A 27,462-nucleotide genomic window follows, 5' to 3' on the forward strand; every position below is an offset into this window, starting at 1 on the left:
TGTCGTATTAATATCTGTGTTTTTCTACGCGTTATTAATCCGCGTTAAACTGTGAAATTAAATGTGACAACTCAGTTTGCAGCGCAGTTTGCTCTCTGTAGTCTGGTCACACTGCATCTGAAGACACAGTCATAATATATGTACTTAAAAATAAACCACGCTTCTTGGTTTACATATTATTTAAAGCTGCAGCAAATGTGCGACCACAAACCTTCGTTTTTTTTTTTTGTTTTGACTCACAGCGGTTCATGATGCGTCTTGCAGCTCAGCCTCCGTGTCGTCGCTCTTTTTCCCATGAATCCCCTCAGCATATTCATGCATACATGCAGCATAAATTCCCCGTCAGCCTCTCGGAGCGCTGCCTTGTTGAGCTGCAGCTGTAACCGGTGAGCTCTCACTGCCACACTTGATGGAGTCTTGCCTCAGACGGGCTGCTGCCCACATTTCTTACTCCCAGGGAAGTATCACCACCGTTCAGTACAAAACCACGTTTTCAGGCTTTGTGACAGTCTTTGGCCGTTTGCTGACAGATTTTCACTCCTAAATTAGTTTGACTTCTTCTTTGGCTTGTAAATATGAGTGTGTGGTTTTCTTTCTCGTCAATCAACATTTAGAGTTTAAAAAACGTGGTGTTTTCTGAAGCTACAGATAAGTACAGAATTTTCCATAAATTTGAGAAACTGACTCAGAGCATGCTAACGCTGCAGGGACATTCACATTTTAAAGGTTGAGGGACACTGCAGGCGTGGGATAAAGGACTGACTAATCTAGAAGGTTCTTCGATGGTATTTTGAAGTTAAATGGTTAAAGCTTTTAAATGTGAAGTACTTACACTACCACCATTTGAATGTTGGTGTGACGTTCTTTGTGGATTAGACACCTTCACAAATATCCATCAGTTAATACAATATCTTCACAAATGTCTGGCAAATGTGAGGAGGATCTATTTTTGAATTTCTAAATGTGATCTTAAAGGGAACCTATTATGCAAAATTCACTTTTGCATGTTTTTATTCTTCCATTTGCGTCTCAACTGTGTCCAAAAACAGACCAACCACTTAAAACCCCCCAGCAAGCTATTCTTTGGCATTAAGTTAATCTTTTTGTACCGTTACCTAGCAACCCAAGCTGAGCTCCAGCACATTTGGTCAGCAGGTTTTACCGGTGTATTCGCTGTACAATGGCTGCTGGAGAAGACGAGTGTTTTGTTGCTGATTTACCATCCAGAAACGACTTACTGCATTCTTGAGAGTTGTGTCGGAGGCTCTACTGATGCTTTTCAAAGCTGTACGTTTGTGTCAATGTTGTCTCAGGTTAAGCTGAACCAGTAATCAGGTCTGGGTTTGAATATTGAAATTGAAATGTTATATTTGAAACATTTAAGCAAAACAGCACACCACAAAACAGAAGAAATCAGTGTAATTATTCTGATCTTGGTATGATTTATTTTTATTTATTACCTGTGAGTTTTGAAACATTTGACACATTCAGTTCAAATTTATTTAATCAAAGACATCACATTAAGCAGTGTTAAGTGTTGAGAACAGAGTAACCGTTGTTTTGTACATAATAATTTGCAAACAAAGAGAGAAATTAAAATAAAAGATCCTCATCTCACACACTGAATTTCTGCAACTCTAAACAGAAAAAACATGAAAATGTATAAAGAAAACTAAAACAGAAACAAATATGTGAAACTGATGTAGACAAACCTACTTTGTTGTGCAGAATTAGTCATTGCTTCACCTGGGAACTAAAAACTCTATGACCTGCTACCATTTTCATTGTGGTTTTTGTGTGCAGGTAAGGTGCGCTGGCAGGATTTCAACCAGAACCTTTACGTCGGCGCCACCTTGGTCCGTCCGGGTCAGGATCCTTACGCCAGGAACAAGTTCAACCAGGTGGAGAGCGACAAGCTGCAAATGGACCGAGCCGTTCCCGACACCAGACACGACCAGTAAGTGTCCGCTGTATAAGACGAGAGCCGGCGAAGGCACCCTGCTGTTCCTGTTAATTACATCTGCTGCGTGTGCGACTGCATTTCCTCATGCTGCTCTTTGTCGCCTGTCAGCTTGACTAATTGGTACCAGACTGGATAAGATCTCCTGGGAACTCCCTCCATTGTTGTCTGTGAGATAAAACCAGGAAGTCTCCGCTGAACAAGACTCACTGATGTTTTTTGCCCTTGACGTAAAGCAACACAGCCCCCCTTCCCTCCGCCGGTGATGGCTGCAGATTGTTTGGTTTATAGGAGATAAAAGCGAACTGACATGCCGCTGACTGAATTAATCAGAGTAAATTATCTCTTAATAAGCCAGAATGCCATGCCCCTCTCATCCCATTTAGCCTCAACATTTGAATGCAGATAAACTGTTGTTGTTAAGCTCTTTTTGGGCTGAATCCCATTTACTAGCCTGACCTCTGCACAACCGCTTTCCCTTAACCTTTAATTTGAAATCACAAAGTGTAACAATTACATTATTCCACTACGAAATGGGCTCCCTTTAGGAAGCTAATAGTCACTTTACATAAAATAAGTGATATTAGCATGCCCACACAGGAACTTGCAAACTCTTGATCTTTTGCTAATTTTTTCACAAACAGAGTAATCTACGACTTACAGATTTGGAATAAACGAAGAGACCCATTGAAAACCTCCCGGTTATTCCACCAAATATTGATTTCTGAACTCTTCCTGAGTTAAAACATTAATATTGTTGTTTCTAAATGAATATGAATTTATTTTCTTTGCATTATTTGAGGTCTGAAAGCTCTGCATCTTTTTAGTTATTTTGACCATTTCTCATTTTCTGCAAATAAATACTAAATTTTTGCTTGGAATTTCAGAGACATGTTGTCAGTAGTGCATAGAATAAAAGAACAATGATCATTTTACTCCAACATATACCTATAAAGCGTAAAATCAGAGAAACTAATCATTTTAAGTGGTCTAATCCTGCTTAAATCTCACATTTATCTCTGAACTATGATGTTTTCTTTGACCTTTACTGATGCTCCCCAGCAAATCTCTTCACAGAATAACTGTGTAAATACTGACATAAAGCTGCACAAAGATGGACTTAATTTACTATTTAGGTGACTTGTGAAGGTGATTAGTTGCACAATTTTATTTACTTGTTAAATTTAATTATTAAATGCAATTTTCAATAGTTTTATTTTTTTGCGCAAAAAAGTTGAACCCATTGTTGCTATTTTTATGGTTGCCAAAAATAATCAGATTTCACATTAGTGGTTTCTTTGTGCCAGTAAAAATATTTTTGCAAGTGCAACTGTTTTTGGAAGGGCAGCTCTTCCTGTTAAAACACAAAAACGAACCGGGAAACACCGACTTCCCTGCACAAAACACACACAATGTAGGTGGCTTCATGTACATATCCATTGTTTTTGATTCAATATAACAACTTAGGGCAGAGTTTCTCAAACCTTTTCAGGCTGAGGACCAATTAATGTATTTAACAAACACTCACAGATCACCTAATCTGAAATTGCCCCTTCAATAACACAACAACTTAATATGTACAACCTTAAAGGAAAATATTAGTCTCTTAACTCACTTATTGTTGTCTCCTTTGTTCATCTTAAGAAGGGTGACGCCGTTTCGTAAAAGTGACTGGCCACAACGAAGCCATAAACACTCCGGGCTTCTTTAGTTATTTATAGATTATGAAAATGTGGATCCTCAGTTTTCCAGTGACATCAAACACATGTATTCAAAAAATAGGATGTTCTTTGCTTCCAAGTGTTTGCGCATTAATAACATTTTAAGGTTATTTGCAATTTAGAAGAATAATAAAAGAAAAGAATCAACTTTTGCTTTGGCAGAAATAAAAATCCTCCTCTATTAAATATAAAAATTATCCACCCATTTTTATTAATTGTATTTATTTGCTGATTAAATCAAAATAACAATAGCTGTTGACTTGAAGCAGAGCATTACAAGCGTTATATAAGCATAACACTGTTTTCACCAACTGAGACTCGGTCACGGCACAGAGCCGTACAAAAGAATCGAATCACTCATGAATGACTCATCAATAATCTCATCAATATGACTTTCTCCAATCATATAAGTAACCCTGGCAATGTTTTCTTTCCATCAATATTTTCAGTTTTTCTTCTGAGCAAGTGTGTAACTTTGTGTTGAAAGTTTGGGGGGACGAAGAGGAGCGCGGGGTTATTAGGTTTCTGATGCACCCACAGTCCCTGGAAGCCTTTTCTTTTCTATTGCTAAGAATAAAGCCAAAACTTACATGTGAATGCCAAACAGTCTTATTCAATAAATTACGAAATGATGTGTCTTTAATATAGCAAATAATAAAGACGCAAAACCTTTTTTGGATCTGGTCTGTCAGCTTAACATCACGCGCAGACTCGTTGCCATGGCAACCAATAAACAGCAGCCCCTGGAGCGCAGAGCAAAGATTACGTTCAAATGCATCAGGAATTAACACTAAAAAACCCATAAGAACATTTACCCCACAAAAACGGACGTACAAACACCAAACAGAACATTTTGTCCGTTGCAGATTTATGTTTCTGAATTTCTATTTTGCAATCACCAGGAAGTGATCGCCTGAACACTAGCGGTGGTTGATTAGCCATCTTTGAATACAACGTGTATGTAACTCGGCATCTAAACCATACAGAATAAAAAGGTGCAGGAAATATTGGTGGGGACTGTCCACCATGTTACACCAAATCTTTTTACCTTTTTATCCCATAAATTTAAATAACTGAACACATTAGGACACATGTTCAGTCCCAGTCAGATTTCCCCAGCCTCAAAATGGTCACTAATGATCTCTTCTGTGATTTTTTCATCTTCCAAATTAGTTATTTTTAGCTCCTCTCCAAAAGCACCTTGATCATCTTCGAGAGGAGGGGCTGGAGATTCTGTAACGTCAGGTGTGACTTCCTGTTTCCCACCATTTCTTAACTTCTCATAAATGTCAATGGATCCCTTTTCATTCATGTCTTCACTACAGTGGCTGTTTGCAGTGAAGACATGTTCGTCATCTGCCTTCACTGTTTGCTGTCCTTGCATCAAGTACATGTAGAAGTGGGTCGGCTCTGAACCCCCACAGATGACGGAGGAGAAGGTGGAACCGCTCCGTTCCACATTCACATTCTGCATCCATGGTCTGATTGGGAATCACTGGGTGTGTCCTGGCCTGCCTTTGTAGAAAAAACACCAGCACTTTATCAGCCAGGGAGTGTTTTTTCTGTAAAGCTGACCCGCAGCCTGAACAGCGACGTTTGCCCCCCAAATCCAACCAACTGCTAAAAAGTGAAACTACGTCGGTTGGAAATGTTGCCGATTGAAGGACGACCAGGGGGCCGTAGCTCATGAGCTCAAGGAAGTTGGTTTCACAGTTTGAGCAAGAGTTGGCATTATACAACTCTCTATCTGTGTCCCCGCCAAATGAATCCAACCAGACCAAAACAGAGTCCAGCAAACATTTTATGTCGTAGTCCTTTCCCACATCTGATATCAATTTTTTCTCCCTGAGCTCCATCAGAACTCGGGAGAACTTCGTTTGGCCGGATGTCGGACAGCTGTGTGGATGAGACTAGCACAGCATGGGATGGATGACGCCTCCAGAAAAACCCTTTCCTGAGCGAGACACCTTCTGGTGACGCTCAGGTTCAGGACAGTCTGGAAAGTGGCATTCACCCACTATTTTTTAGTTAATTGGAGAACTTAAAGTAGTTCTCTCCCTTATTTCCCATGTCCGCTTGTCCATATTCTGCAGCTTCTGTCCTCCCTACATCTGGAATGTCAGAGCCAACCCTCTGTTCTGAATTGATGTACCTGGAAGAATAAATGAATCCAGAAAGAACCCACTAATGCACTTGGAGAACATTCAAACCCTCAAAAATAATGGTGACCCTACCATTTAGAGAAGTTTTTTTTTTTGGTCAAATTAACGGCTCCCTTTTCCTCCGAGATACGTTCCCCCATCCGGGGAACTTGGTACCTCAAAGACACTGGTAATTGTGCCTTTCAGAGAAGTATTCTTTGGGAAAACCAGAGAGGGAGCCGATGACACCAAAGCTTTCACTGTCAATTCAGCAAAAGTTTTGGCTGCGAGGTCAGCTACAGATAAATCTTCCCCAGCCGGGGTAGATTTTACTGCGACTGTACTCTCACGCTCAAGATGTTCCATTGACTTTGAGCAAACTTCCCCAGCCGGGTCAGTTTGCCCTGAGACAGTACCGTCGTCTTCAGTACTGTCTTGTGAGGTCTCATTCCGGTCTACGTCTGCGATCCTACAGACATCCGTCAAACAAACTTCCCCAGCCGGGTCAGTTTTCCTGACTGTCGTCTTCAGTATTGTCTTGTGAGGTCTCAGTCAGGTTTTCATCTGCGGTCCCACAGACATCTGTCAAACATGTCGTCTTCATACCTGTGGTGACGGTGTATCCAAGGCGTATCCAAGGCCCCAACCAAGGGGATAATGAAGGGAACGAGCGCCTATGAAACACTAAACATTATTACTCTCCACAAATCTGAATCTCCGAGAACCATCTGGATCCTGACTGACACATTGAGATTAAAGCTTTAGAACTTCTTTGATCGACTGTGATGTACATGATGTCATCTATGACCTCATCAGTGAGCTCACTGGACTTCTGGGGCAAGGTATTGCTTCTGATCGTTGCTATGGAAAAGACCTGAAGCAATGATTTTTGCGATCATTAAGAAGTGATCGCCTGAACACTAGCGGTGGTTGATTAGCCATCTTAAACACCTGCACTTCTGATGATCTGTCAGAAAATGTATGTGGGTCGCCTTATTTTTATGTTTTATGTTATGTTAATAACTGAAATACTCTGAACTGCGCAGTGAGAGTACATGCTAAGGTGATAAAAGTTAAGCTAGCATAACTAACCTACTCTCCACATGTCCACACCAGTCCTTCAGGAAGTTACGCCTATGCTTCTGAGTGACCCGGTTTTAAGTAATGTATCCATTTTTGTTTTTAAACACAATCCTTTGCTAAGCTAGCTGTAGCGTCGCACTTTGAGCTGACGTCACGGTAAATAAACGGTCGTTTACATGCAGTACCATGCGGACCACTAGGGGGCGCCCATGGACCACAGTTTGAGAAAGACTGATTTAGAAAACCGAGAAAACAAAACATTACCGAAATCTGGGATTTACAATCTGATAAAATTACCAGAAAAAAGGCTGAAGAGAAGTTCATCTGAAATATAAGGCTGGATGGATAATGCTCAGAAAATCCATCCAGTCAAATACATTCTCCATCTTCTCTGCCTCCATCTTGAAGGTTCAGGGTGGGATCTGTGTGTGTGTGTGTGTGTGTTTTTTTTTTACGCTGTTAGATGAAGCTGGATTGAGGGGATGTAAGAGACCCCACTCACCCAGAAAGCCACCTCAGTCTGTGAACATTTCTCAGGAAGAAAATTTGAAATCTGTCCTTTATGCTGCTCATTTTTGTTGACAGGAATGTTTGTGGAGTAACACCACTGCTTGTCAGATAGTTATATCTGCTCTGTTACACCTTCCTCCAATACTTCCACGATACTTTAGTTTCATGTGACATGCATGTCTGTATCGGTTATATTGCTGTCTGCAACTTTCTCAGATGTAGAAAAACAGAACAAAAACCAGATTATGTTGCTGATTCTTTGTGATTAGATGTTCTCTCACTGTTTTTCATCTTCATTTTTCCGTGATGCTCCAAGGTTTCAGGTTCAGCTGTCACAGTTTTCTGGCTTTATTTCATGCTCTTACTCTGTGTTCATGCTGATTATGATGACATTCCGTCGGTGTGTTGCTTTACTCTGAAGTGACGGGAACATTTCATGTCTTAGGGAATGAGAATACTCTGAATCAATAATTTCTGTCTCTGTTTTTTTATTGTTAGCTTTAAATCTGGATCAACTTCATTGACTTCTTGCATCACTCTCTTGCTAAACTTATACATTTTTGGTATTTATGAAGTGTATTGAATGCTATAGATTACAAATAAAATCACAGCAATACAATAAACAATAAACGAGTGGGTAGAAGTATAAACTTACGAAAACCAACTCCTTCTCCAGCAACATTATTTATAAGTATTTTTCTTCCAGATTCTTGACTAATGCAGTACATTCAATGATATGTTAATAGTAGTTCTAATAGTATTAACAACAATAATAATTATGATATTAACGCTAACAATGCTACCTGACAAAGACAATTTATCATATTTAGTGCAAACCATTCCCTTGTACAAAGGTTTGAATTAATCATTTACTTTAAATTCTGCAGAATATTTGTGTCTTTGTTGGAGAAATGCTAAAGCTTTTCATCAATAATCCAGTGAAATGCGTTTAATTTCTTTATCATTCACAGGCTCTATGGACGATCTTCCCTTTGAAACAGTGACGTGTAAACGCTGCATTTATCATCCTAATGGAGCAAGTCATTAAATTAATTCAGTGGTTTTTATGGCAGCAGCCTCTGCTGAGATGTGCTCTGTGATTTTTGGGCTGTTTCTATAAACACAGACATGCTTGCTCATATATTGACCTGACTCAGACCGTCTGGGCCATTAGCCCGCTGACGGCGCTGGGACGAGTCCATTGATCCAGTACTGATGTGTCATTTGCACAACGTGCATCAGTTCTGATTGCTTCCTTATTGTCGGTTTAATCCAGGGTCGCAGCACTTTCAAGACCAGATCAAAAGTGCTTTTAGGCTTGACAAAGGTTGTGGTAAAGTGAGATTATGTTTGCCGGTATAAATGGAACCGTAACGGCTTCCTGCAAGATTAATGCAGGCGGTTTAAATGCTAATGCTCTTCTGACTGATGTATTTTTGGGACAAAAGGTTGGAGCATTAATACTCTCAACCCTCTGATTGTTCTTGTGTCACCTGTCAGTAGTTTTAATTAGGACTGAAACGATTGATCAGATTAATTGTGATGATTTAAATAATCGTTTATTAATTAACTGGAGTTTACAGGAAAAAACAACAAATTCAAAGCAGCAGTTAAGCCACAACTTTACAGAAATTATACATTATATGTTATCAGTATTTTTTAGATTGAAATGTTTATTTTATTTAAAAAATGGATTGAATAATTTTATTTGCATTTTTAAAAGTATTTCTACTGTTGTATCAAAAGGCTTAAATATATAGTTAACTGATTTTTTGTTTCTGTCTGATTAATCGATTAATCATCAGAGTAATCCATGGATTGATTGATTACCAAAATAATTATTAGTTGCAGCCCTGAACTGAACAGCAGTGGAAGGATGGTCACATGAAATTATATAAATATGCAGATGACAAAACGTGAAAGAGTTCAGAGTGTGAATACTTTTGCAAAACACTGAATCATTTGTTCTCGCAGTTTGTTTCAGCAGGAGAATAAAGTTTCACAGTTGTTGTTAAAAAATAAATTTAGGAGCAGTTTACACATTTTATACTGGCTGAACATCTGGAGTTAATCATGATGTGTGGCTGCTGGAAACCATCCTCTATCTGAACCGGGTCCAGCACAGTATTCAGTATTGTCACAGGGTTTACTGGACTCACTGCTTCCAGTCTGGATGGTGTCACTGGTGTTACTGGGTTTTAAATTAAGGCAGGATTTCTTCATCAGAGCACCAGTCTTCACGTTTATGTTGTGTTTTTATGCCTCCATGCTTGTGTGAGCAGAATCAGATCCATCTGGATTTAAAGGGGACGTTTTTTTGTGCCTCCATTTTGGATCTTGACTCCTTCTTAAAACAGTCTAAGTGCTTAAAAAAAAACACCCTGCTATTTTTTTGGCATATCACATCTGGAAAATGAGCCGCTTCAAAAACTGTTAAAATTAAGTCACACTACGCTGTTACCTAGCAACCCCAGTGAAATCCAGGTCGTCACCTAGCAACCCTAGCTGAGTCCCAGAACGTTTGGTCAGCTGATTTTACTGCTATAAGCTCTGTACAATGACTTGTTACCATTCAGAAAACGTTTGATGGATTCTTGTTGTTTTGACTTTATTTAGTGTAAGAAAAGAATAAACAAAGTTAAAAACAAACTAAATAGATTTAAAACAAAAACAGAAGAACTGTTGTAAAGTATATTTACACGTTCAAAGTGTTATTTTTACACCCAGTCATCTTACATTAGTAGCATCATCCGATAAATTACTATTGGTTGTGCAGGAGGCTCTACTAATGCAGGAAGGAATCATAATTGGTCACTTTTAAGGTTCAACAGCCTGGCTGGTACATTCAGCAGTGTGTTTGTGTGTAGAAGCTTATACATGTTAGGGCATTTAGAAAAAGAAAAGTGAGTTTTCATCTTTGTCTTGTTTGGTTTTGCATTCAGCTGCAGAAGTAAACAGTGGAGGTCAGACCTGCCAGCCTCCAGTGTTGTCATCACCTTCCATAACGAGGCTCGTTCTGCTCTGCTGCGGACTGTCATCAGGTAGAGCTGTGCTCTCTGTGCTGCTATTTTCTGATTTATTGACTCAGATTTATTCATCCGTTTCATGTTTCTCTCCGTTTAGCGTCTTGAAGAAAAGTCCTCCTCACTTGGTCAAAGAAATCATTTTGGTTGACGACTACAGTGACAACCGTGAGTCTCCTGCCCCGTCACTAACCGTCCTGTTTAAATCAGAGCGCAGAAGTGAGTAAAAAGTCCTGATTTATGTGTGTTTTCCAGCGGAGGATGGAGCCCTGCTGGGGAAGATCGAGAAGGTTCGCGTCCTTAGGAACAACCGCAGAGAAGGTACAAAGAAATAAATAGAAAATGTCAGCTGCTCATTCTGTGGTCTACGAGATGAAACCGTTTTGTTCTGATTGAGCGTCTTCGTTCGCTCAGGACTGATGCGTTCGAGGGTCTGTGGTGCAGATGCCGCCACAGCGCCAGTCCTCACCTTCCTGGACTCTCACTGTGAATGCAACGATCACTGGCTGGAGCCGCTGCTGGAGCGAGTGGCTGAGGTAAACTCAAACACATTCTCCTCTAAAACCACCTTTTAGTCAAAGTTAAATTCCCACCATGTACAGTGTCGTTATGGGTGCTTGGAATCCTTGAAAATTAGGTGTTTTCAAGGTTTGGAAAGTTCTTCTGTATAAAATCCTTGAAAGGTTCTTGATATTCAAACTGCACAGCTTTGAAATAAAGTGCAATCTAATATTTGATTGAAAGTTTCTAAATAAATTTAGAAACTGTTATTTACCAGGTATCTAAGGATAATAGAGAAAAACTGGCACATTTTTCACACTGTATGAAGTTAAATTAGATCAAACAATTAGATCAATTTTTGTTTTTGTTTTAAATTATTTATTATTGTGCTAAATAATGAAAAATGTATCAAGAACATTATTTAGAGTTTTTTTTGTACCTTTCTTAAACCAGTCAGGTGTGTAAGACAGACATTTCAAAACTTAAAATCTTGTTATATTTTAGTTTACATTTTCCTGCTGTAGAATGTAAAATATTATCACAACATTTTATTAACTAAGGTGTTAAATGATAATGTATAATAGTGAATTCAAACCATCTTCTTTAGATCATTTGTGTTATTTTTATCTCCAGAGTGCTGCTGGAGATACACACTCAGTGTTGTTATATTGCTTCTAGCCTCTTTCTCTTTTATGCTCTAACCGTACTGTTTGTCTTTGAGCTCTTACATGAGTGTTAATACCTTACATCAGTGCTGCACAGTATATCAGTGTGATTAATATTAATATTTTAATAGGCATGCCATAATTGTTAGCTAACAGCCATGATGCGCATTCTGCATGTTACATTGATAATCGGCCTGTTGGTTGGTGTCTCACTGCAGAGACAAAATGTCACAGCGTGCATTCAACTAGGGCTGAAACGATTCCTCGAATGATTCGAGTACCTCGATTACTAAAATTCCTTGAGGAAAATTTACCTGCCTCGAAGCTTCGTTAATTTATGTTTTATTAGTTAGCGCACCGTGTTCCGGCCGGGACTTCATTTGCGTTGCGCGGAGCTCTCACTTCCGCCTCTGAGTTGTTGACAAAAGCTAAGTCTCAGCGGCATAAAGTCCAATCTTCAAGATTGGCCCGTGGGGATTTAATTGATTGATGATAATGCCCGACTTTTTATCGTTTTTGGGGAACCAATAAGCATCCTTAAAATGACTGGGGGAATGCCTGGAGTACGGCAGCATTTCTCCTCCGGGGCTGCTGGTTGAAAGCGAACGGCGGGAAGAGCGCTGAGGTGAGCGGATAGACTGAACAGGGCGGGCGGCTGAGTAGCTGATGCTTACCGTGTAAATGTAGCTTTACCGACGAACCGCACAATAAATTTCATATCCCGGTCTGAAGAAACGGGTGGCGGAGCGCATCGTACATGGCTGGTAGATGAGTTTCTGAGTGTGACCAGTGAAGGTGTCGTAAATATCCCGTATTGCTTCCCTCCGTGTTCGTCCCCCGGTCTAACGGTTCGTCAGTCCGCTGGTCTATTTCCTCCCCTCCACCCCATCTTACGTTCGTTCATTCGCCCTCTCCTCCCACTCCAGGCGGCATTTCCCGTATTTTCAAACCCAAAGCGTGACAGGTTAGGTGGCAAGGTGAGTTTAATTAATCTATTAAACTCACTGAAGATGAATACATAAACTAAAAGCTGGATTGAAGACATTTTTTATAAGCACATTTGTGAGCCTGCCTCTTTGTTATTAAATTCAATATAATTTCAGATTTTTCTATAACTTTTCTTCTGGTTAACTTAGAAAGTGAGCTATTATTGTTACAGGTTAGTTTTCTAAACTACAAAAAAGCAACTGTTAGGGATGCTCAAATATGAAAAATTGGACTGATATTGATATCTGATAGTAACACCGGTATTATGCCAGATTTACCAATATTTCATTTTATAATTTTTTTATCCGATTACTCGATTAATCGTAAGAATAATCGATAGATTACTCGATTACTAAAATATTCGTTTACAACAGCCCTACATTCAACACCAGTCCTGTTTGGTTTTATAAAGATTTCTAGCACTTTTTACATATATTTATGAACTTATTTTTAATTTTATTACTTTTTAAATCTTATTGTAGAATAATACATGTAATCTATATATTTATGCCTTTTAATCTCGTTGTAGAATAAGATATTAAATCAATATTTATTTTTGCTTGTGTTTTTTTACACTGGGTCACAACGCTACAACCACAGGCGAGGAGGGGAACAGGTTTTTCAAATGGTTTGAACTGTTGACACAGTTCAGTGTGAAAGCAAACAGCTTCATCTGAAAATATAACAAATGTTGCAACTCTGATCCCCAATCAAACCCAGTCTACTGGATTACCAGCTAATCACACCCAATATTTAACATCATTTTTCAATGGACGCTGAGATTCCGACAGCCTCATAGAAAAGCAGGACTAAAATGGAACGATCTCTAAATACTAATCTGATCCCATCCAGAGCCGCTTGACAGCTGAAGGTTTGTGTGATCCAGTTTCTCTGCTGAGAACAGGTTGAATTGACATTTATTTATATGTGAACGCAGCACAGTTTTGTTCTCGGTTCATAATAACCAATGAAGCTTTATGTTTTGTTTTCAATCAATTTCTTTCCATCAACAGAGCGCGTATGCTTCAGACTGTTATCGATGTGTGAAATGTGTTTATGGATGGATTTTGAAGTGATTTCATGTAGGAGAAAAATGTAGAGATCCTGTTTTGTTTCCTTTGTTTTACAAAGAAAAAGCTTTTACAGCCAAATGATTACAATGTTTATGTTCCCTTTTCCCTATAAATAAAGATCAGGGTCTCTTTAACAGAAAAGTACAGAAATGTTTCATTCACTATTCAAAAACAAAACTTATTTTACATTCACAAACTATTCCTCTGAAACAAATGTGAAGACTTTAACACCATCAAATGCAAAGAGCTGTCATCTAACATTAAAAAAACTTTCATAAATGGTTTAAAAATGTTCTTCCTTATAGTCTATATGGTAATATTAGGTTGCTTTAACTTATTTAATGTTTATTAACCAGTCACAGTCGACCTGTCCAGTTAGAAGAATCAAAAGTTGTTTGTTTATCTTTTAGGATTAAAATTTACTTAGAATAAACCACAGATAATTAAAGTTAAATTATAGATTTAAAAATAACTTAAAACGAATCAAGACAGTTCAACCAAACTCATCTCTGTTCAGGTAAAAGTGAAAGAGAGACACAATTAAATAAACAGGCTTCCAAACAAATACAGGCGTTAATTGTCTTCAACAAACTGCTAACTAAACTGATTAAATTAAGAAAGTTGTTTAGTCTCTAAAAAGCCAAAAGAAATTAACTTTACTGCTCAATGTGTGTGTTTTTTTTGCTTGCAGTTTTTTAAAACTTTTTTATTGTTTGGTTATTTGGTTTAATAAATAATAAAAGAGGGTAGAAACGGCATAAGGAATGAAACCACAATAAAATAAAGAATCTCATTTACTACCTGGAGGTTTGTTTCTGTGGTTTTTGGGCCATGTGTTCAGTGTTTTGTCTGAATCCGTTTTAAACCAGCTGAGCCTCACTGCACTGAAACTCTGCTGGGAATAACGAAGCTGCACAGCTTTCCAGCTCTGAAACTCAAAAAGAAAGTAAACTCAAAACATAAGCGCATGAATCAATATTTTGAGTGGAAATATTTACTTGAACTTTCTTCATCATGAGGTCCTTTGATTTCTGATAAATATTTACTGATGCGCCAGATTCCCTGTCATTGTTTAGCTGCAGTGGGAGGAAAATAAATATTTTTCTGTGCCTGTGTTTCAGGATAAGACGAGGGTAGTTTCTCCAATCATCGACGTCATCAACATGGACAACTTTCAGTATGTGGGAGCCTCGGCCGATCTGAAAGGAGGTCATTTCACTTTTCACGACTCTCACTGTGACTTGTGTTGCAATTTATTAAGTGAGTGATGATGACTGTTGTCTTGTTTCTGGTTCTGTTGATAGGCTTTGACTGGAATTTAGTGTTTAAATGGGACTATATGACTCTGGAGCAGAGACGAGCCAGACAAGGCAACCCCATCGCCCCCATCAAGTGAGTTACGCTCACATCCTGAAACAAAATGGCTCCGTTTTTCACTCCGTTGTGAACCTCTGACCTCTCTGTTCACCGCACCTGTAGGACGCCGATGATTGCTGGCGGTCTGTTCGTCATGGATAAGGAGTATTTTGAGCGACTAGGAAAGTACGACATGATGATGGACGTCTGGGGAGGCGAAAATCTGGGTGAGTTCCCAGAGTTAGGGTCAACTCCCCCACTGTGGGTCAGAAAAACACCAAATGACCTCACTTGGAAATGAAATCCAGAAAGAAAACAACATTTAATCTGATTTCTTACACAGTTGCTTTAGATAAGTGTGGCCGGTGGACTTCTGCGTCTGGATTCAGAGGCGATTTCCGTTTATTCAACCTGACATATCAGCATTAGCATGTAGCATGCCCATCCCCTTCTATACAAAATAATAGTGTTAGCATGCATTGCACATTGTGATCATAACAAAACCAAGTGTTTAGCACCATCAGATGTTGTAATGGTGTAATAACGACTTAAGTGAAAATATTCAAACACCCATCATTAGTATATGAAAAACAAATAAACATTTGAACAATATACCTAAAAGGATTGCAGTGGATTATAAAACTTGCTCTTCCCAGTGGAATTAATAAGAAAAGGGAAGAGGAAATTAAAAACGTATAATAGTCTTGGAGAACCCTGGACAAAAGAAGAAAATGAGGTGGAGCTGGAGGACCAAACCAATAGACATGAGGGAACACAGGAACAGTCAGGTGTGACAGACAAATGCATTAAAGATACACATTTTGTGTAAATATACAACTATTAATATAGATCCAATTATATAAGCGAAGGGTGTGATTAATTGTCAATTAATAATTTATTAAATTAAAATTAGTTCCAATCGATTAATAATGTCCGATTAGTCAGTCTTTTAGTGTTGTAGTTTGGCCGGCGGCGTCAACTTGGTCAGAACTTACTGATGCGCTGAGATACGAAGACCAGGATAATATGACAGAAAGGTGGATAAAATTTGTACAATGATGGAAAAAGACATGATGCCAATAAGCAAGGTATATTTTTCCTAGTCTGATGTCAGTTTCATGTGTTTTGATTCATTTCAGTTCATTTCAGTGCTGCTCTCTATAGTGCATCGCAAACTAATGCAAGAATGCTTCATTAACCCTAAGGGGAGAGCTATATATTATGTTCAGTGGAAGTTTATTTCATAATCTGCCGCCCTGCTGTAATCTATTTTTTTTTGTTTGTTTTTTTTGGCTCCCACTGATTACTTCCCACTCATTAAACTCCCACTCTCCTGTGCGATGTTTACTGATGAAGCTCTCTGCTCCTGCTTCATGCTGTGTCAGGAAATTGTCTGCATTTCCATCCCAAAAGCAGAATGAGCAGAAAGCAATTCAGTGATTATATTCTCAGTTTAGAAATGACAGTGGTGCTCCTATAATAACACAACTGAAACACTGGGTGAAAATAACTGGTCTACGCAGTGGAGATCATTTGCAAACTGTGGAGTGATATAATTGCAGCTTTGTCTCCCTGTTGCCTTTGTTTTGGATTCAGTTGGGAAGCGGGATGAGCTGACGGAGCGATTCGCGGCACTCCCTGAGAGGTGCAGGCAGAGATTCAGAGCTGGATTGACAGTCCAGACTCATTCAAACCCAGAGGATGTCACAAAACTGCAAATTATAAACACATTTCAAACATTTAGAAGGTGCAGGAGACTAAATTAGTTGTTCTTTTCACAAACTTTTTGTTATGAATTACGGAGCCCCTCCAGGGAAATGGGGAAACAGTTTTCTTTTGTGTTGCCTCACAATAAATTAGCCAATACACCCTGGTCTATTTTGTATGCAGTCACAAATGTCACACATTAAAAAAGCCTCAATAAAAATGTGTTTTGTTTTTTTTATATCTTAACTCTTTGGTGCAAAAAGCTGATCGAGAATCGATTTATTCACTTTTTGTTTGTCTGTGTAAGGTTGAGATGGAGCTGCACATGAAAATGGCTCTTTAACAATTCAGACTAACAATGCAAAAAAGACACAATCAAAACTGTCAGATGACCCAGTGAAAATAACTAAGAAATACTCCAAATAGTTTGGATGTATTTTTTCTTTCTTCTTGCAGAAAGTTTCTGTTTGTGTCTTAGAAGGAATGAAAAGTCCATGTTTGACCTGTTTTGCTTTTGTATTTTGCACATTGGTTTGTAGTGCATTTCTACCCTAAATGAGGAGATATAAAACTTCAGATTTCTCACAAACGAGACAAAAACATACATGGAAAAACCTGATCATAGCAGAAAGACTTACAGTTTTCAATCATGCCGCATGAACTGACCGGTAAATTATTGCGAGGTAACGCAAAATAAAGACAATCCTCCATGTTCCCTTGGCGGCTTTGTTATAAATAGCAGACTGTGATGGGCGTTTGTTTTTTTTTTTTTAGAGATCTCGTTTCGTGTGTGGCAGTGTGGTGGCAGCCTGGAAATCATCCCCTGCAGCCGGGTTGGCCACGTCTTCAGGAAGCAGCACCCCTACACCTTTCCTGGAGGCAGCGGGACTGTGTTTGCAAGGTAATGCACCAAAAAATAGAAACACACATTGTCCTGCTGGAAACTCAACGTTTAGTGTCCTTTGTTGACGTCACACCGAGTTCTTGGCTGCAATCAGCAGTAACAAATGTCCACAGACGAACCGTTTCCAAACTACTCCAGTCCACCTATTAAAGGGTTTTATGCAGAACACACAACAACCACAGTCTTTTCTCAGCTCACTCAGTGTGTGAACGTGCAAATTAGTTGGTACAGAAGATTTTTTTTATCTTGGCTTTTCTCAGAAAACATAAAATTAATTAATTAAGAACCACCAATCTGCAACCCAAACTTTAAAATATCTCAAATAAGGCTAAAAATAATTCAACTTTTTCTTACAATTCCCGATGTTTTATTATTGTTCTTATTTTATTAGCAACCATTAGACGGTACATACTTGCCAGCTGGTTGTTAGTGAGCGAGGCCAGAAAACAGCTTTTTCTGCTTAATCATCACAAACATGGAGAGTTTTCAAAACGCTACTGGGACTTTAACTGGACCACTGTGCTTTGGTGAGATTAAAATAATCTAATCTGTTTCACTTTCAGAAGCTGCGAGAACATCGTTGAATTAGGGATGAAACAGTTATTAAAAAAAACTAATTTAGGAATCAATTAATCGTTAACTGAAGTATACAAACTCAAAAAGCCCACTAACTGAAAAAACCCAACATATTCAGAGCAGCAATTAAGCTAAAATTGTACAAAATATATGTGATATATTTTGCATCTAAGATAAAAAAAAAAACTCTTTGTCTGTAAATATATATTAACCAAAACTCTTCAAGTGGTTCCAATTCAGTCTGCTATTGCATTTCAGGCAATAAAATGTTTATTTTCTCATTTAAAAAGAAAATAAACATTTCTTGCAGGGGGTCTAAACTAAGCAGAATTTCTTTATCCAATTAATCATCGTAATAATTGATTATTAAAGTAATGGTTAGTTGGAGCGTTGGAGTGCATTTGCATCCTGAACTATTTTCTTTTTCCAGTCATTTCAGGGTCTTATTTTTGTTTACAATCGTCTCAGGAGAGATTTTTTCCCCCTCCATGATTAAATGAACTAAAATTAAATGTTGAATTCTTTTCACTTTGAGATTAAGGACCATGGTCATGATTAAGGGCGTCAACTAGCAAATGTAACAAAATGTTGACATTACTGCGACTCCCTCTTGTCTTTACCTGAATGCTTTAGATCTTTACTATCATAATAATGATAGTAAACATCATCATTATCTTTACTATCTTAGTTTGAAACGAGTGAAGAATCTTCAAAGAGGAGAAAGAGGAAGCGCAGTATGGAGCTGATAAACCCCACCGTATTCTGAACCAGGGGTTTAAAATAACGCATCCAAATCTAATTTTGTTTTTCTCAGCAGCTACAAACTCTATTTCAATAATCTGTTATAAAATAAATTAGAAGTCTCAGTATCATAGCAGCTGCTACAGTTTCAGAGAAAATGAGGATAAAACATAAAATAATTTCTTTTTGTCTCTTGCAAGAATTTATTTTCGCATTATGCACTATATAAGCCTTTTAGAAATATAAATTTAGAAATTAAAATAAGGAAACCAAAGATCCATCTGTAGATATTAGCTGTGCAAAAATTGATGTAGCTCAGCTAAACTAAAGTAAATTCACAGAACTCTGAGTTTTGCTTTTGGGCGGGTTGACGCATCTCCTAAACTGGAGATTTATTGTGTCTAAGCTTTAAAACTCATTTTACACGTCTAAAACAGCCTGTTTTTTTATTTTTCTTAAACGTCCTCATGTTTTTTTTATCCAGTTATAACAAAACAATAAGAAATTGATATTTAACTCCAAATTAACTGTAATATTTGAAAATCCAGTGTAAAAAAGAAAAATTGCAACAAATTTAGAACATTTGGTTTAAAACTACTAAAATAAATCTTTTTATTTTGTCAGTATCGGAGCTCCTTACAATGTCTTTTTGATGATGGTTCTTGGTCACTGACGTCTGCCCTGCCCTTGGCCATAAACTTAAATTCTCAAATGCTTTATATCAGCTTCCAGCCAAGAGTCTGACATTTCTGTGGACACTTAATACGTCTGTGTTTAACTGAGAGGAGGTGCAGTAATGAGTGCGGGGAGAAAAAGTTAAAATCTGTGAGGCTTAGCAAGTTTTTAAATGTCAGACAACACACAGCAGTCGGCTACTCGTGATGCGATGGATAAGAGTGGTTCTGGATGGTTCTTGAGCAGGATGAAAATAAACTCTGCAGATATGAATGAGCTTCAGCAGCAGAGTTTAAGCATCTCCTGTCAGTTTCACTCCCCGTTTCGCCTCAGCTGAAGTGTTTGAGTCCAAACGGAGAGCAGCAGTGCAGCGAAAAGCAGTGCCATCTGCATGTAGGTGGCTGCGGTTCCCCGTCTCGCCCTTTAAATAGTCCCAGACAGTGTCCCTGGGAGCTTCAGGACAGACATTGTTTTGTGAGCCTGGGTGACTTCGTAATTGTCCCAGAGGGAGCAGCATTTCCAGCACAGCCAAGCAACAATGGGCTTTTAGAGGCCGGGCCAACTCACTCTGACTGTGAAGAAAAGCACCTAAATAAAGTTCAGAGGAACATTATCTGCTGTCCTCCAGATGGGCATTTCTAAGAACACGTCTTGACTGCAGACTGAAACCACCTGCACTCTTGGACCTTGGAATAGATAATCATTTTTGTAATCAGCTAGCTGAATCCAGATACCTGTGTTTAGAAATATCTGGAGGTACATTAAGAACAACAAAATGATTTTCCACAGCGGGTAGAATTGGCTTAAAGGGAACCTATTATGCAAAATTCACATTTTTCACATTTATATATTTTCATTTGGGCTTCAAATGCTCCTAAAAACAGCCCAAGTGCTTAGAAAAATCACTCAGACTTTTTTTTTGGTGGTTTCAAAAACCTTTGGAATGTAATGTCGCAAATGAGCAGGTACCCCCTGTTACCTAGCAACCCCAGCCAAGCCCAGCCTGTCACCTAGCAACCCAATCTGAGCTCCCAACACATTTGGTCAGCTGGTTTTAGCGCTGCATGCACTGTACAATGGCTGCTGGAAAAGACAAGAGTTTTGTTGTCGACTTACCATCCAGAAACCAGTTGCTGCTTTCTTGTTGGTTGTGGAGGAGGCTCCACTTCTGCTTTTTAAAGATGTAACGTTGTATAATTGTTTGTTGCCATTTTCACGTTTCTCTGTTTTTAACTTTTTAAATTTCTTTAATTTCTGTTGAAATGGTTGAGCTGTACCGTTTTTCCTCAGGAACACAAGACGTGCAGCAGAGGTGTGGATGGACGAGTATAAGAACTTCTACTACGCTGCTGTTCCCTCGGCGAGAAACGTTCCCTACGGGAAGTGAGTCCAGTCAGATTTTAAATAAACGCAGTAAACGAGGTTCCTAGATCACATCAGTCCAACAATTAGGAACAAGTAAATAGAAAATAACTTTTTCTAACAAGTATTTCAACTCCTACACATTCAATTTCTGTTGGGAGACACATTTGGAAAACTTTAAAATGAATTTATTTTATAATAGCAGCATAATCTGACACTGAAAAATATGAAATCCTACATCTAACATTTGTTGAGCAGGAACAAACCTTGTTAAGATCTGCAACTTAAGCAAAAGAGAGATGTGCTGATCTTTGTTAGCCATTAAAAGACAGCAGGAAAAAAGCTCCTTTTTAATGTCTTTTTCCAGTTGTTTAAAACGACTGGAAAAAGGCAAACAAAACTTGGAATGAGATTTCCCAGCAACGGGTAACAGATGCTGTGGGTCATTTTTCCAAAGGCCCCTGGACGGAGCATGAACTCCTTAAAATAGCAGGAGATTGTAAATAAAAGGCTGCTGGGTGTTACCAGTAAACTATTATTTTGTAATTATTGGGTCTTTAAGCAGGAAAATGATCCAAACTTATCAACACAGAAAAGGTTAATTGAACTAAATGAACCGTTTTTCATGGTCATCTCAGTTCCCAGACCTGAATCTTAAAGAATTGGAACAACTTTTGATTTTTAGCAGCAGACATGGCCAAACTTTGTTCATAAATGGAGAAATAGCAAGAAAACAATTAAAAAGCTGTTAGAGATGTTAGTTTGATCATCGTACATAAGCGATGTTTCTGTGCCTCCATGCTGGTGTTTCATGGGCCAGAGCCCCTCATCTAAAAGGATAGAAACAAGATTATGATAATAAATACCAAAGTAAATAAAAGAAATGGGAGAAAAATTTCTAATCTGGTGGAAAGCTATAAAAAAGTGTGTTTTGTTGCTCATAAAGAAGCAGAGCTGTCTGGTTACTAATCCGACCATTCATCATTAAAAATGCATCAAAGCCTGCAGGAGGATTCAAGACGCGGCCTGCTGACTGTCTGATCTGCTTCTGTCCCGGTGCTGGGGGTCTACAACCCGTGGGTCCAGAGCCACAGGTGGCTCGCTCGGCTCCTCATTCTGGGCCTTCCTGCCTTCGGAAAAAATCAGGGAGATGCTTTTATCAGACCTTTTAGGTGTTTTCATAGCAAGGAATTTCCACAGTAAGATGACTCTTATTGGTACAGACAGGTTTATTTGTTTAGTTATTTTAATTTATTTAGATGTTTGTAATTTTTCCATAAATATGAAAAAGAACTAGTTTGTTTTTACCTGGTTATAAAGTTTTTTTGGGTTTCGTTGCTTTGAAGCCTAACAAACAAAAGATGAATGTTTTCAGTTTCATCCAAAATAAGAGATTTTCATGCATTAGTTTTAAAAAACTTGATAAATTATTTATCCTCTAATTCTTGGATGTTCAAACTTTTTGTCAAAAAACAATGGGAGGAAAGGACAACCTACCTACTCAACAATAAACCATGTTGCCATACTTTAATTAAATGAGTAAAATAGTACATTTTTAAGTTGAACGTGTTAATTATTGTAGATCCAAAATATTAAAAGGATTTTACAGGTTTGCCTCATAAAAGAAAGGCGTCCACTTTGTCAATTGTTATAAAGCATTTCTGTTAATTTTTGAGCAATAAAATCAAGATTTAGGTCACCTTCATTGAAAAGTCTATGGCTAAGTGTAATAAGTACATTATGATCACATCTGAGTGCATCAAAGTCTCACAAGAGGACTTTTTATTTTCTTGGAGTTGTCGGCCGCACAAAATCACTCCAGAGGCCGGAAATGGCCCCCGAACCGCACTTTGGACACCCGTACTCTTAAGGTTGATGAAATTTGAAAGAGGTTTGACGCATCTCTCGTCTTTGTCCATCTAACACCGACGGCATGGAAATGGTTGTTGTTTGGACTTGTGGGAACCCAGCTGGCGTATCAGTGAGGCTAAGCGGTTATTTTCCCCTAATGCAGCCGATCAGACGAGCCTCCACTTCCTGCCCTCACCGACTATTACTGTTTTCAAATCAAACCCCAGAAACACACTGAAGACCGCAACTTACCATCGTCTGATTGCATGCGATGTCTGTGTCTCAGTATCCAGAGTCGGTTGGAGATGAAGAAGAGGTTAGGCTGTAAGCCTTTCAAATGGTACCTGGAGAACGTCTACCCCGAACTGAGGTAAGAGTTTAATCAATCAACCAATCAATTAATCAATCAATCAATCAATGTATTAATAGAATACTTTTAGTCAAGTGTAGGGATGGGGATCCTACGGAACGTGTACAGCACATTATCACGCAAATACGCACTACTTGCTTAACGATTCCAAGTAATTGAACTACTGAAAATCGTTAAGCAAACGAATCTACTTATCGGTTCCCGTAGCGTGACCTATTTGCGTGATGACGTGTAGTATTCTGCTTTAGAAAATATCCAAGATGGCGTCGCGGCAGAAGCGCTTCAAAATATGTTTGTATTTCACAAAAAAACGCGATATGAGGGCCAGTTGCAGAATGCTCAGAACTTTAATCACAATAAAAGAAGGAAACGTCCTCAAACAATTAGCCACAGAACATGCAAATGATTTGTATGAATGTAAAGCGTTAATACGTTGCTTAGCAATAGCGGTGCTAAGCGACCGAGGGCGGAGCTTTGAGCGCGGCATCTCCTGCTATGCGTGTCCCAGGTAACGTTAAACTGGTTATTATCGTATTAATGTTATCGCCATGCAGCATGAATAATCTCCATCTCACGTTAACATTTACACACACGTTAACAGAATCAATAAGCAAGGTTGATAATGAAATCAGTATCAATAAATTATCAATTCCCATTGGTCAAGTGTAACACAAAGTTCTTTAGAGACGTTTAAAACGTAAGAATGACATTGACCCCATCGGAGACGCACAATGAAATGATTAAATCACGTAAACAATGAACACCAAGTCGGAGGAGGAGTCCGTCACCTGGTTCTGGTGTTTTCAGGGTTCCGGATCATCAGGACATCGCCTTCGGAGCGCTGCAGCAGGGAGGAAACTGCCTGGACACTCTGGGCCATTTTGCAGACGGAGTGGTGGGCGTCTACGAGTGCCACAACGCCGGAGGGAATCAGGTAGAAATCCAGCAACAAAACGCACAGAAAACCTGGGAGGACATGAAGCGAAGGAATGTGGTTGGATTCTTTTAGTAAAACTGCTGATTGAAAACGATAACATGTAGACATCTAAAAAAAAATGTGCCAAGTAAAGAAAATGTCCTAAGAAAATATCTTTATTTTGAATTTATAGGTTTTTTTGTACAAAAAATATGCATATTCAGCCAGAAAGTATTTTGAAAAATGTACAACTTTGTGTTAGTCTATCATTTAAAATAAAAATAAAAAGCTTGTAGTAGTAACGTAACAAAATGTGAGGGGAAACTGGAGGTATTCATATTTTCATCCGTATTGGGTGATTCTGTTTTCATCAATCTGAACACATTAAATTAATTAATAACTAATTAAGGATAAAATATCTTTGATGATGCACTATATCTGGGTTGTGTCTTTTTAGGAAGTTTTCCTGATGTTGAACTAAACAGACTATTGACTCCTGAATCTGTTCTATGGAGCTTATTCTGTTTTTAAAGATGTTTGGTCTACAGATCCACGATAAATCGTCAGTATCGGACAATTGTAGTCATGGTTTTCTTATCAGTATTGGTCCGATATATAAAACTGGATGGATATTAACAACCAATATCTATTTTCATCCGTTTCTGGTTGGGATTTTTTCCAAAGGTGTTGAAATGGTAGTGAAATATATATAATATTGATAAATATTGGTTATCAGCCATAACAGTGTTATTAATATCAGATTTTGACATCGGCTCACATTTTTCTATCGGCCATAAAGAATATTTCACTGGGATAAACTGAGGCTTAGATATAAATTAAATCCCTCCCATTGTCATTGTCCTCAGCTCAAACCACTAATATATATATTTATTTATTTATAAAAAATTTTATTATTATTTGTTTTGTTTTTTTTAGGAATGGGCCCTAACCAAAGACAAGTCAGTGAAACACATGGACCTGTGTCTGACGGTGGTGGACCGGATCGCCGGCTCCCTAATCAAACTACAAGGATGTCGAGAGAACGACAGCAGACAGGTACTGATGAAGCACACACTGCATTAAAAACAAATAAGCTTTTATTTCTCACTCTTTGACATTACATCAGACAAAACTTTTCCAGTTTTAAGTCAGTTAGGATCCTAAATGGCAGAACAAGGAAAGGACTTGTTTGACCACTTTCATCATATTAGAGGTTCACCTACATTTCCTTAGCATATGGCTTAATTCCTCTATAATGGATGAACGTTTTTATACGCCTATCTGGGTCTCAACTGCTTCAAAGAAAACAGCCCAAACACTTAAACACCCAGACGTTTTTGGCAGTAAGTTCATATTTTTTGGTGTCTGAAAAATGAGCTGTTTCAAAAACTTCACAATTGTTAAGTCATATTCGACGGGCACTGCGCCGTTACCTAGCAACTCCAGCCGAGCCTATCCCATCACCTAGCAACCCAATCACGTTTGGTCAACTGGTTTTTCCACTGTGTGCTTTGCACAATGGCTGCTGACAAGACAAGTTTTGTTGTCTGCTATCCATCCAGAACCCATTTGCTGCATTTTTGTTGGTTGTGCAGGAGGCTCCACGTCTGCTTTTCAAAGATGTACAGCTGTATAGTTGCTGATCTGTTTGCATCCATTTTCATGTGCGAGTGTAAACGTTGAGTTGGGGGGCGTGGCCAACAGCAGATTATTTAGATTTAAAGTGGTAGAGGCCCTTAAATGTCTGATTCTGAAAGGAGCTCAAAGAACTGACCAGATGGAAATCTGGTTATTGAAGAATGATTTTGAACTAAAAAAAAATACATGTAATGAACATGTTTTGTTCAAGGAACAGGTCATCTTGAATGTCAGTGAGTAAATATGTTGAGTCTTTTATCTCAGTGTAAGTAAATATTTAGCTCTAGTTGGCGTCTGTCTGTAATGTTGTTTTTTTATTTTCACAGAAATGGGAGCAGATCGAGTCCAACTCGAAGCTTCGTCACGTGGGCAGCAACCTCTGCCTGGACAGCCGCAGTGCCAGGATGGGTGGGCTAACCGTGGAGGTCTGTGGGCCGAACCTTAGCCAACAGTGGAAGTTCACCCTGAATTTACAATCATAGGGGGCGCTGCAGAGCCCTGGATATCTGACTGAGACACCAAAAGACAGAAATACGAGCAAAAGACTGGAGGAGCAGTATGGACTGGAATAGTCCTCGTCCTCCGCAGAGACGCAGCCAGTTCTCTCTACACCCCTCTCCCCCACTTGTCCCCCTCCCTGAAACGTCGAGCCACGCCCCGTGGGGGAGGGGCTTGTAGACGGCGTCGGAGCGAACCGGAGACTGACTGAATGCGGTGGATGGAAGCGATGAAGAGGATTCAGTTTCCAGCGACATACCTCGGCGTTCTGTCATTGACGGTTCCAGAGAGATTTCCTTTTTCTTTTTTAATGCTGGTTGAAAACAAACAACTCTTTGGTGGATTATTTTTATTTTTCTTATTCATATTTTTTATTTTTTTTTTATTCTTGAATCTTCGCTGAGAGCTGCTGGAGCTGGTTCTGTTCCTAAGTGATTCTTGTTGGGGCAGGTGGAGGTTTCTTATGGGGGGTTTTGGGTGTCGAGTGATGATGGGAGAAGGAACACGGACTCGACTCTTCGAGCTGTTCTTCTTTTGTTCTCTCTCTTGTTTACAGAATTGACAAAAAAGATGGAGAACTTTCTGTGCGTCTGATTCCAGTCTGTTGTCCTGGGAGCGTGTTTACTTCTTGACGGAGGGTTGTGTCTGAAACAGAAAGCCCGTCTCTAAGGTCTTCAGGATGTAGCGCTGGCTGCTGCAGCATCCTGACTCCTTCACTTTGTTGTTTCTTAAAAACTGCACAGAAAAAACAAACAAACATCATAAGTCTTTGTTTTGTTTACTCTTGTCGACGTGTGGCACCAGATTTGAAAGAAGAGTTTGTTTTAAGTTTCAGGAGGACCAGAGGAGCAATTAAAGACAGTTTTTCCTTACATACTGTGACTGTTCTCTGACTGCTCCTGGTGGAGCATTTAGTCTGTCTTCACTGGTTTACTGGTTTAGACATGGTACAGTATGATCAACTTCACTAAACTATGTCCTAAATATGTGACAACATTCAAAACTGTTTCATTACTTTAACCATAAACAGAGGGGCAGAAATTATTTCTATTCACAAAATAACATATGATGATTATTACACTCTTAATAGTAATAATACTCACAAATATGTATTTTTATTTCAGTGCAAAAATATTAGCAACACCTGGTAAATTTAATTGTAGCTTTCAAGTAAACGTACAGAATATTTGTATTTAGTTTTTGC

At 38.7% G+C, this 27,462-nt stretch overlaps 1 protein-coding gene across 1 annotated transcript in view; it reads left to right on the forward strand.

Moving 5' to 3' along the window:
- Positions 1-27,130, forward strand: part of galnt2 (UDP-N-acetyl-alpha-D-galactosamine:polypeptide N-acetylgalactosaminyltransferase 2) — a 71,368-nt gene extending 44,238 nt beyond the window's left edge. The window contains exons 3-16 of the mRNA XM_014997701.2: positions 1,804-1,957; positions 10,358-10,456; positions 10,539-10,606; positions 10,694-10,759; positions 10,853-10,974; positions 14,786-14,873; positions 14,969-15,056; positions 15,144-15,247; positions 17,502-17,628; positions 20,914-21,006; positions 23,123-23,206; positions 24,014-24,140; positions 25,059-25,178; positions 26,087-27,130. Coding sequence (XP_014853187.1) covers positions 1,804-1,957; positions 10,358-10,456; positions 10,539-10,606; positions 10,694-10,759; positions 10,853-10,974; positions 14,786-14,873; positions 14,969-15,056; positions 15,144-15,247; positions 17,502-17,628; positions 20,914-21,006; positions 23,123-23,206; positions 24,014-24,140; positions 25,059-25,178; positions 26,087-26,242 — 1,496 coding nt within the window. The 3' untranslated portion in view covers positions 26,243-27,130. The remainder of the gene's footprint in view (positions 1-1,803; positions 1,958-10,357; positions 10,457-10,538; positions 10,607-10,693; positions 10,760-10,852; positions 10,975-14,785; positions 14,874-14,968; positions 15,057-15,143; positions 15,248-17,501; positions 17,629-20,913; positions 21,007-23,122; positions 23,207-24,013; positions 24,141-25,058; positions 25,179-26,086) is intronic.
- The last annotated feature ends 332 nt before the right edge of the window (positions 27,131-27,462 follow it).

Source organism: Poecilia mexicana, unplaced genomic scaffold (genome assembly GCF_051168715.1).
Source record: "Poecilia mexicana isolate PSO_F unplaced genomic scaffold, ASM5116871v1 scaffold_3, whole genome shotgun sequence".
Classification (NCBI taxonomy): domain Eukaryota; kingdom Metazoa; phylum Chordata; class Actinopteri; order Cyprinodontiformes; family Poeciliidae; genus Poecilia; species Poecilia mexicana.